Raw genomic sequence first — 11441 nt, 5'->3', positions numbered from 1 at the left:
GTCGTCGTGGCCATCGGCAGCCCCCGTTGAACCATCATGTCCTCGCGCTTCCCCTCTTATCCCTTCCTCACCTCCCAGTGCGCCATCGCCTCTTGGCGCCGCTCGCCGTCGTTGCCATGCGTGCACCGCCGCCGATCTGAAGTTCTCGACCATGGAGTCGACCCCAAACTGGCAGCAATTCCTGCCATGGAGACATCACGTACACAGGCCACCAGCTGGCCCAGGTAGGCGAACGACTCACCGGCACCACCAGGAATAACTGGGCACCATCCGAACGCTCTGAAGGTGATGCCGCCGCTGCTGTTCGAGGAGTCCCTCATGCTCGTCGGGATTTCTCGCGCATGTCAGTTTTGTCAGTTTCGTCAGTGAAATAAGGAATAACGGGAGAGAAACAGCTTGTATGTTCATTCATCTGTCGAGTGTTACAGATATACAGGGAAGAGGAGCACGCAGGTGCGGCCACTACGCCAACACAACCTCCGTAACAAACTCATCTAGATAAGCTCATGAGACCATGCAGTTCATGCACTAGAGACCAGGGCTAGTTGTTACGGAGAGAGAGCTACGTGAGACAATCTCACGTTGGTGCAGCCGGTCATGTAGGGATATTCAAACAGTCAGATTTAGTTTCATCAGATTCAGAAAATCCACTTCGTCAGTTTCCTCAAACTTTCACTTGTCAGTCAATTCTCGCGCAGGTCAGCGCTCGCGCACGCCGTCCACCTCATCGCAGCAGTAGCGCACGTACGCCACCTCGTCGCAGCAATCGCACACATCGACGCTGGTGGCCTGGCCGGTCCATTCGGTCCACTCGGGCTGGCCCGGGCTTTGACGCCGCCGGTCCGGTCCCCGGAAACAGGACCGCTCGCCTGCTCGGTCCGGTCCGGTCCGGACCGCCGGCGGCCGGTCCAAACGAAGGCTCGGTCAGGGACCGGACCGGACCGGACCGTGTCCACCCTGAGACCCTCCACACGGGAGCTCCAGAAGCCTTCGCCGATCTACTACCCGAGCAGCGCCGTCGTCACACAAGCAGTCACCGGAGATCCAACCTCACCCCCGCACAAGAAAACCCTAACCCTAGCGGCGGCCTAGCAATCGCCTCGCGATCGCCTTCCCCATCGCCCGAAGCGTTTTCCTGTCGTGGTGGACCCTCTGATAGCTATGACCAAAGGTTGAACTTGGATTGTGAGAATCAGCTTGGCTTAAAATTGTTGGATGCGTCGTGTCGCTCCTCTTGATGGAAACGTACCTTTTTTTACGACTTTGATACAAACTTAGTCAAAGTAAACTTGGACGAGGCTATCCTTTTGCTGTTCTATATGATTCGTGGCCGTCCGTGTTAATTAGCGTCGACGGTCAGATATGGACGTCGATAACTCCCGTTCAGGTTTAGGAGTTCCTAAACCTCCTTATATTATCTGTACAACTATCTGTACAACTTCCTTATATTATCGGGCTGACGGCAGGCAGGCCTATTGCTGGTTCAATCTGGCCATCTGGGCGGACGAACAAACCTAACGAAACAAGATGGGAGTAAGGTCGAGGAGGCGAACCAGAGCTGCATCAACTGATCCACCGTGCCGCCGCCGCCGCCACCGCCGCCGCCGCACGGAGGACGCGCATAGTTTTCCTTGGTCGGTGATGTGGAGGGACTGGGCGGCGCTCCCCCGCGACGTACTGTGGCTCATCCTGAGCCTTCTCCCGCAGGCCGACATCCTCCGCGGCGCCGGGCGCGTGTGCGTCTCGTGGTGGCGGCTGGCCGTCGACGAGCCGCTGCTGTGGCGGCACATCAACCTCGCCGCCGACAAGAACAAGGACAAGCACAAGAACTCGGACACGGACTCAGACTCGGACTCGCACACAGACTCAAACTCAGTCTCAAACTCGGACACAGACTCAGACCCACCGGCAGGGTGGCAGGCGACGGCGTGTGCTGCCGTGCGGCGCAGCGCCGGCCATTGCGAGTCCTTCCGCGGCCCCGTCGACGACATTTTCCTGCTCTACTTGGCAGACAGGTAGGCACCCCACGCGTCCATCGATCAGTCGATCCACGATCTGGTCACACATGCATCTCCCTGATCAACGTCTCTTAATAACCACAGGGCGCCATTGTTGCGGAGCCTTCACGTGACGTGCGGGTACGACATGGGCCGCACCCGCATGGAAAGCGAGATCTTCATCACGATGGTGGTGAAGAAGCTCCCTCTGCTGGAGCAGCTCGTGCTGTCCGACGGCCTGATCAAGCCAGCCTCGTTGGCCGCCTTCGCCGACCACTGCCCACGCCTCCGGCTGCTCAACGCCGGCGGCTGTCACACCTGGTGCCGCATCAACAACACGTTGCGAGCGAGGCTGGAGAGCAGGATCAAGGATGTCCGGCTGCCAGGCCTGGCCGGCCGCTGCGGAGGAATCCGCTTGTTGCGTCCTCGGACGAAACGTTTGCGCAGGTAGCAAGCATCCCTAAATTAAACAGGACTCCACTCCAAATCTGACCATGACAAATCAGATGTTTTTATGGCAATTTGTGTTTGCTGATGATGGCAAGTTTAATTGACAATCATGACAAATCCGGTTTGGTTATTTTTTTCAGGAAATTGCTGTGTTCATAAACTAAATTTTTTATCCCCACAAAAACTTAAATTTGCATAAGACATTCGATTTGTCATGCTTAAAAATCCGACGCCATATTTTTAGCCTTACAGGTTAAATATGTGCGCAGAATTGGTTATTTGTTCACACTGAATTATGAATCCGAACATGTAGTTTTTCCCACAAATCGGAGACAAACTAGCGGGGGCTTTGCGGGCGTCTGGACCGCTGCCACGCCCGCGTCTGACTGCCCTAGCCCACCCGAATCCCCTCACTCGCCCGCTCGCTTTTCCTGCCCGAAACGGCCAGTGCCGCTTCAAAGCGTCAGTGCTATATTCATGCCCAATCAGAGTAGACGCGACGTCTCACTGATGAGGGTATTAAAGCGGCACATCATTTGAGAGAGCGCCCTCCGTGCCGCTTCTCGGTGCAGGTGACCACTTCGCGTTCAAGCGACACCACGGCCGTCTGTCCGTCCGTCCGTCCCATTCTCCGGCACCACCCGTCCGTCCGTCCGTCTGACGCCCACCATTGTCATTCGCCCGCTATATAAACTCCAGCACCGGCCACCACCGCACTCATCCTCCTCCGGTCCCATTCTCTTCTACAAACCACTCCCACCATGGCCTTCTTGTGCTCCGAAGCTCTCTTGGATGGACTGTTGCCGGAGCAGAGAAAGGATATGGCTACCATTGCTGCCGGCAGACAGCTGGAGGCCGGCGACGTCCCAATGAAGGATGCGACAGAGGATTAGCCGGTGCCACCCTCCTCACTGGCGCTAACCTCGTCGGTGCATTGCAGCATGACCATCGGTGAGGCCCGTGCCCACTACATGGACATAGTGCGGGAGGAGCAGTTTCCGGCGATGCAAGCCGGTGCGGCCTACAACCCCCCATCTCCTCGAGGAGCACCAGCAGGCGGAGGAGCATCTCACCGCAGGCACGTCAGAAGGGGACATGGCAGAGCAGGCGGTGCTACTCAAGTCCTACCGCTCGTCGCGACCGCTGGTGGTACCGCCAATATCAGGAGAAACTGGAGGCCGCCTACAAGGAGATGGGCGAGTTGGCGAAGGAGGTGTGGAGGAAGAGCAACGACGAGGTGGATATCGCCAGCTCCGCCACGCCCTGCCGCCACGACCACAAAGGCGACACGGTAGCGGGCGCCGCCGGCATCGAGGAAAAGTAGTGCATTGTAGGTCGCCCTCGCTCGGATCCCAAGAAGGCCACCCCCCTCCCATTGAAACCAAGTTTGGTGGGCTGAATATCGACAGCCAATTAGCCGCTTGGCGGCTTCATGGAGGCGGACAATTTCACTTCCCGAGGCTCGGGCAGCGGAGGTTACAAATGTGGAGTTGGAGAGCACCGAGGAGGAACTGGAGAAGGTGAATGCAATAGCCGGAGCTTCAGTTCTCGGGGCTCATGGCCGGACATGGGGAACAGGCGTTGGCGATCATTTAGACTAGGTTAGAGTAGGGTTAGTCCGGTCAAATAAAAAAATCTAAAATGTAATGAATTTCGTCGGATTTATATGAAAATCTGCCTTGTTTGCATGACTTTTGTCCGGTTAGTTCGAAGAGTGGTTGAAATGTATGCGGACAATATTGAGTGGCCGTCTACGATATTAGTGTCCGCTGATTGGCCCCCCTTTCCGCAGACGATTTCCAGAGCAAAGTGCTAGAGACGCCCTAAAAGTACTAATCTCTACTCCTAATGTCTCAGTTGGTAGGTCGCGTTTCGGATTTTATTTTCGTCCCACCTCACCCGACCTTTTTTGGTACTTCTATGGTACTTCTTCCCACCTCCCTCTCAGCAGCGGAAAACCAGATAAAACCCCGCGATTGAGTCCCGCACACGCACGTCATCCCGTCTTTATTAACTGAGATGAACGAAAAAAACCACTGACGACAGACCGGCGAAAATTAACCAGCGAAAAAAAACGGAACAGTGTGCGGAAACTATCCAGGTCTCGTGCCCTCGAGCGAGGTCTCGTGTTCTTCTTCCGAGGAATAGACGGCGACAGTGCCCTTCTTCGCCCGCCGCCGCCCATCGGTCCTTCTCCGCCATCCCTGCGTGCTCATCGCGGATCAAAACCGCTCCGGCGCTGGTCCTGTGCAGGACCCTCCGCTGAGCGCTTCGAGGATCCGGCGCGGATCAAGGCTGCCGGTATCCATTGCTCCGGCGCGGATGCCCTTCAGGACCTGACGCTGGACAGGTCCAGGACGTGGCGCCGGCTATCCCTTTCACGAGCCAGCGCCTGCGGCGTAGAAGATCCGCCGCCAGACGCCTTCCAGGTATCACAGATCCGCCACCGTATTTCATACACAAAGACAGAGATGTCTACATACAAAACAGATCAGAAATTTACATCCATCGCATACACACAGCCATCACATACACACAACCATCACATACACACAGGCATGGAAAATATCTATCGTGTCACCCTACAGATCAAGACTGCAGGTCACGAATTGTACAGAATATCTATCGTGTCACCCTACAGATGAGAAGGTGCATAAAACATCATATTGTCTCAATGAGAAAGCACCATACAATAGCTGTTGCACAACTATAGCTGTTGCCTAGCTGTTGCGTAGGAAAACTAATTTGATTAACTGTTACAACAATGATTATCACATATATCTTGATTAACTTGTTTGTGAGGTTAGAGTACAGAATCAGAAACTGTACTATCACCTTGTTGGTGCATTTACGGTGGTGGATCATCAAGAAAAGCACTTTACATCTATAGCATGGATCATTTCATTTGAATTAGAGAGGTACATGAATTTTAGCATATATCTTGATTAACTTGTTTGTGAGGTTAGATTACAGAATCAGAAACTGTACTATCACCTTGTTGGTGCATTTACACCTAAGGATCATCAAGAAAAGCAGTTTACATCTATAGCATGGATCATTTCATTTGAATTAGAGAGGTACATGAATTTTAGCGGAAGATTTTTACCATAGGCATTGGTCTTGGGGACGCAATTTAAGGAAATACCTCAGTTTATAGTGGATAATTTGGCGTAGCCGAAAGGTGACCAGTGTGAGCACCAAGAAAGGTGGAGGGCTGGCCTGGCCAAGATGCATTATTAAGAAAATTAAGAAAGGACCAATAAGAAATAAAACCAGCACCAATTGGCATTGCAAGGAATGAGAAGACTGTTGATCATTGAATAACAATTACACTATATATTTGAATGCAATGAGCATAAACATGTACTGTATGTACCTTCTTATTCATGCCTTCAAGTTCCCCTTCTCTCTTGCTTTCATCTTGCATCTATTCTATCCGTCCGATCATTATAGCTTTTATGTTTTTCCCAGGCCTCAAAAACACCACAGCCACAGAAACATCGAAGGTAGCGGTCATTTCATTTGCAAATGGGTAATGCAAGAAGCAAATCCGGTGAACATCAACAAGAAGACGTTGTAGCTACAGGTAGTGTTCACTGTACTAGGAATACTTGCTTTTATGCTAATATTGAGCTTTTTGCATAATGTGTTGCAGATCATACGACCGTAAAAAATGCTGAAGAATACAATGCAAACTTGATACCCATTGATGAAAAAGTAGAAGCTATTTGCGCGACTGTACCCGGTATATAAAGTGCGAAAAATACTGTGATGTGATGCCTGATGTGCAAGTGTAACCATGACTTGTACCATGCTTAATGTCTTGCAGCACCTACGAGCGAGACAGAACTGAAGGATGGTAATCCAAGCATCGTAACCATAGCTGCAAATGTTGGCCCTTATTACACGACGGAGACATGTACATGATTGATTGCGTGCATACCAAACAAATATTGAATTTGTATTCATGCTTACTAAACTGTACAGATGGATCAGAATGTGTAAGGCCTGGGTACCATGATGATGGTCAAACATTTGCAGCTACGGCCAACCTAACACTCGATCATGCTATTCATAAGATGTAGCTACGAGATAATACTCAAGGTATCCATAAGCATGATATCCACCTTCCCAACCATCATTTTATTTGTATTTTTATTTGTATTTTAAAATGCAGAGGACACAACTTCCGATCATGAAACTGTATCATTAAATAATGAATGCAAAATATACGCCGAAAATGCAAGGGAGCAGTACAATGTAAGGAAACGTGCTGTTTATCGGATTAAACAAAATGAGGATATTATCAACTTTCAAAATGAGAATCAGCCGATACTTGCAAAATCTGGTAAGGTTGATGGATGCTCTTAGTTTGATGTGCACACGTATGTTGCTTAGTAGTGAATATTGTGCTTGTATCCCTGGTAAGAGATTATATTATATCATAGGGATCTTATCAACGCTGGTAGGCGGGCTGCTTATCGCAATAAGATATCAGATGGTTTGGGTAACCAACAACTCAATGGGAAGTCTGCCCGTCGCCAGTCTCTATGTGATATCACAAATGTGCTCGAAGATAGGGAGAGAACTAAACCCACACGAGATTATCATGGTTGGTAAATTGATCCACGTCCCGTATGTGCTGTGTTCGCACGAAGTTAGTCAGTTATTACATAATTTAAATAAGTACTGACCAAGCTTGTTGAATCATATAATTCAGCTAGCTCGGACTATACATCAGTCTCGCCTAACGATCAATCATACCCGGATAATGTGATGGTCACATCGGATGTCCTTTGTGTTGGAGATAAAAAAGGTAATATTATCTCACCATTTACATGGTTGTGTTTTATCCTTTGTAGATATTCTGTCAAGTTGTGTGTTCTCATTTCGATTTAGAGATAATTACATGAATGTCATCATTATGTGACTTTAACTTCATCATAGAAATTACGCGAATTCAACAAGCTTATTGCAAAATAGACCAAACAAGTGCACTGGAAAGTGCTTCCTGTATGCGGGAAAAACCACCTATTGTCCAAGATGAAAATGCACTTGCCCTTCATTCATCACGTAAGCTTAAAGAGTAGTAACCATGATGTTCGGTATGTCAAAACCATTTAGCTGACATGTGTTTGGACAACTTTTTTTCGCCAGACAACCCAGCTAGCTCTAACTATACAGCATTCTCGCATGATGCTTCAACATTTTCTATTACAACTACGGCCACATCTGGTCTCATTAATGAAAATGAAATTCAAGGTAATCATATTTTGCCTACTCATTCAACAATTTGCTAACATGTTTCTGTTATATTCTCTAATTATTGTGTTTGCACTTAATGACATCAGATGCAAATAAAATCCAGAATTACACCCTACAAACAGAGCATATAACGGAAGAAGAACGCAAGAGAGACCATAGAAACACCCTGAGGAGGGCTTCCTATCGGCGGAAGAAACAGTATAACGTACAAGTTGAACATGCACAGACCCTTCATTTATCAGGTAAGCTATAATGAATCAACCATTATGGTAAGAACCGTTTAAAAAAATAAGCAATAATATGTCTGGACAAATTTTGTATGGAAGGCAACCCCACTAGCTCTGACTATACATTATTCTTGGATGATGCGTCGGCATTTCCTGATACAACGGAGGTCTCGACTGGGATCGTTAATGACATAGAGCTACGAGGTATTCTAATTTTGTTCTACTATAACAGTAATTGCTTGCATCTTAGGTCCATTAATTTTTAGTTTCGGGAATGTTTGTAATGGCTCCAGATGGTATCTTGAATGACATACAAGACACAGAGGTGAAAACAGAAGAAGAACGCAAGAGAGACCATAGAAACGCAATGCGGCGAGCTGCTTATTGGAGGAAAAAGGATAAGCGTATCCAAGATCAAAACAAACATGCATCTGCTACTTCAGGTATGCGCTTACGTTCAATATCTGTTTCTACGGCTGACCCTGCTATTCTAGATGTGACTCCTCCAAAGCCGATACATCAAAATGTTCTAAATATGATTTGAACTTATTTTTGATCCAGGCGACCGAAATAGCCCTAGCGTTACAAAATTAGTGAAAGAAGGAACAACATGTCCCCCTTCAACTTTACACACGTCTGTCATTCATGACACTGTCCTAGCTAGGAGGCAAACTGACAATGAGCGGAAACGTAATTTAACAAACGATCAAATGGAGGCGAAAAACGCAAGGAGCAGAGCATGCAATCAGAAGAGAAGTGACGAATTAATGGTGGAGGTCAGAGAAACAATGAACTTAAAAAGATGCGAAAGGAGCATGCAACGCCGTAAAAGCATGTCGGTGAATGAGAAGGGGGAGACAAGTGCACAGAGGAAGGCCAATTATGACCGAAGGAAAAAAAACCATGCAAAGACTGCATCGCAATCCCCCTTACAGACCTAGCAAAGTCAGACTCTGAATGTCCCACATGCCCAAGCCACGCATCACCCGTCTCCCGGGCCGCAAAAGATGATTCATCTGATGGCGATCAGGGGACGAACACTCCGGGATACTCTGCCGGTGCCACTAGTATGAATTTGCGATTGTCAGATTCTTATGCTCATTCTCAGCATGTCGTTCTAACATGATTGTGTCTGTTGTCGCATTCTGTACGACGACAATGCAGAAGACAGTGATGTTTTCCAAAGCAGCACCATGCGCCATGAGCAGGAACACTAGTAGAAAAAGGACCTTATGTGAGACACATTAGTCCCGGTTCAATTTTGGTCCGGTACTAATGGTATCATTAGTACTAGTTCGAACGGCTATGCATTAGTGCCGGTTCGTGTTGAACCTTTAGTACCGGTTCGTGCCACGAACTGGTACTACAGGGGTGGTGGCAGGCTGGCGTCAGGACGGGGCCCCACGAGCCCCTTTAGTCCCGGTTTGTGGCACAAACCGGTACTAAAGGGCCAACCTTTAGTACCGGTTCGTGCCACGAACCGGCACTAAAGGGGTCTAACCTATAGTCCTGGTTGGACACACAAACCGGGACTATAGGGCAATTTTCAAACTTGAAAAAATTATAACTAAATCATCCTAATTCAAAAAAATACATATAATATATCAAAATTTGTAGAACAAAAAGATTGATCCGCTGAAACAACAAGTTTTCCGTTTTGACAATTTTTTAAAATCACAAAATTCCAAAGGGAAAATAGAGTTTTTGGGCGTTTTAGACGTTTTTAGCGTTTAGTGCTAGGGTTTAGATTTCAGAGTTTAGGGTTAGGTTTTATGGTTTAAACCCTTAGTTTTTACTGTTTAGCATAGAGTTTCCGATGTTTTAAGTCCCGGGTTTAGGGTTTAGGACAATTTTTGAAATGACAAAATTGTAAAAGGAAAAAAAGATATGCTCTAATTTATGTTTTTTTGAATTTTGGTTAAATCTTGTCAAACCGGTCAAACAACTGATTCAAGAAATATAGAGTGTTACTAAATAATTATGCCATAATATTAGTGTTACTAAATAAGTATCTCAGTTTTTTTGAATTTTGGTCAAATCTGGTCAAACTGTGGTCAAACTATGGTCAAACTACTTATTCAAGAAATATTAGTGTTACTACATAATTATTGTTTTTTAGAATAATAGTTTCAAACTCAAACAGTGAAACGTGTGACTTCATGCTCAAGCTAAACTGCTGAGGGTTAATAGGATTCACATCTTACTATTGTCAGGAAAACAACAAGTGCAGACTTGGAAACGAGGGAGAATAGAACCCGGAAGTTAAGCGTGCTCAAGCTGGAGTAGTGAGAGGGATGGGTGACCGGCCGGGGAGTTAGGCAATTTGGAATGAGTGATCCACACTTGAACAGTTAAGAGAGGTGATTAGAGACTAAATCATCAAATAATTCAGAAAAATTAAAAATAAAAAGAATCAAATTTTTTTCCCAAAATTTTAAAAAAATAATAAAAAAAAACTTTAGTACCAGTTGGTAACACCAATTGGTACTAAAGGTCCCCCATACCAGGGCCCGAGCTCACGCCACGTGGTGGGCCTTTAGTGCCGGTTCGTGCCAAACCGGTACTAAAGGGGGGGGGGTCTTTAGTCTCCACTCTTTATAGCTCCAATTCATCAATGTAATAGGCAACAATAGCAACGGAAAAGTAAAAAAGCGAAGAACAATATATGAAAAGCTCGTAGGCAATGGATCAGTGATGGATAATTATGCCGGATGCGATTCCTCATGCAATAGCTATAACATAGGGTGACACAGAACTAGCTCCAATTCATCAATGTAATGTAGGCATGTATTCCGTAAATAGTCATACGTGCTTATGGAAAAGAACTTGCATGACATCTTTTGTCCTACCCTCCCGTGGCAACGGGGTCCTAACGGAAACTAAGGGATATTAAGGCCTCCTTTTAATAGAGAACCAGAACAAAGCATTAGCACATAGTGAATACATGAACTCCTCAAACTACGATCATCACCAAGAAGTATCCCGATTATTATCACTTCGGGGTTGTCGGATCATAACACATAATAGGTGACTATAGACTTGCAAGATAGGATCAAGAACACACATATATTCATGAAAACATAATAGGTTCAGATCTGAAATCATGGCACTCGGGCCCTAGTGACAAGCATTAAGCATAGCAAAGTCATAGCAACATCAATCTCAGAACATAGTGGATACTAGGGATCAAACCCTAACAAAACTAACTTCATTACATGGTAAATCTCATCCAACCCATCACCGTCCAGCAAGCCTACAATGGGATTACTCACGCACGGCGGTGAGCAACATGAAATTGGTGATGGAGGATGGTTGATGATGACGACGGCGTCGAATCCCCCTCTCCGGAGCCCCGAACGGACTCCAGATCAGCCCTCCCGAGAGAGATTAGGGCTTGGCGGTGGCTCCGTGTCGTAAAACGCGATGAAACTTCCTCCCTAATTTTTTTCTCCCCGAACGTGAATATATGGAGTTGGAGTCGAGGTCGGTGGAGGTCTAGGGG

The 11441-nt window shown here is 47.1% G+C and overlaps 1 protein-coding gene across 1 annotated transcript; it reads left to right on the top strand.

The window, feature by feature from the left end:
- The first annotated feature begins 1314 nt into the window (after positions 1 to 1314).
- Positions 1315 to 2316, top strand: LOC123163218 (uncharacterized). The gene has a single exon (XM_044580960.1). It carries the CDS (start codon positions 1528 to 1530, stop codon positions 2017 to 2019), a length of 492 nt encoding a protein of 163 aa, XP_044436895.1. The 5' UTR covers positions 1315 to 1527; the 3' UTR covers positions 2020 to 2316.
- The last annotated feature ends 9125 nt before the right edge of the window (positions 2317 to 11441 follow it).

The sequence above is a fragment of the Triticum aestivum genome, chromosome 7B (genome assembly GCF_018294505.1).
Source record: "Triticum aestivum cultivar Chinese Spring chromosome 7B, IWGSC CS RefSeq v2.1, whole genome shotgun sequence".
Classification (NCBI taxonomy): domain Eukaryota; kingdom Viridiplantae; phylum Streptophyta; class Magnoliopsida; order Poales; family Poaceae; genus Triticum; species Triticum aestivum.
The sequence above is the reverse complement of the archived record's forward strand: the minus strand, read 5'-3'. Positions and strand labels throughout refer to the sequence as shown.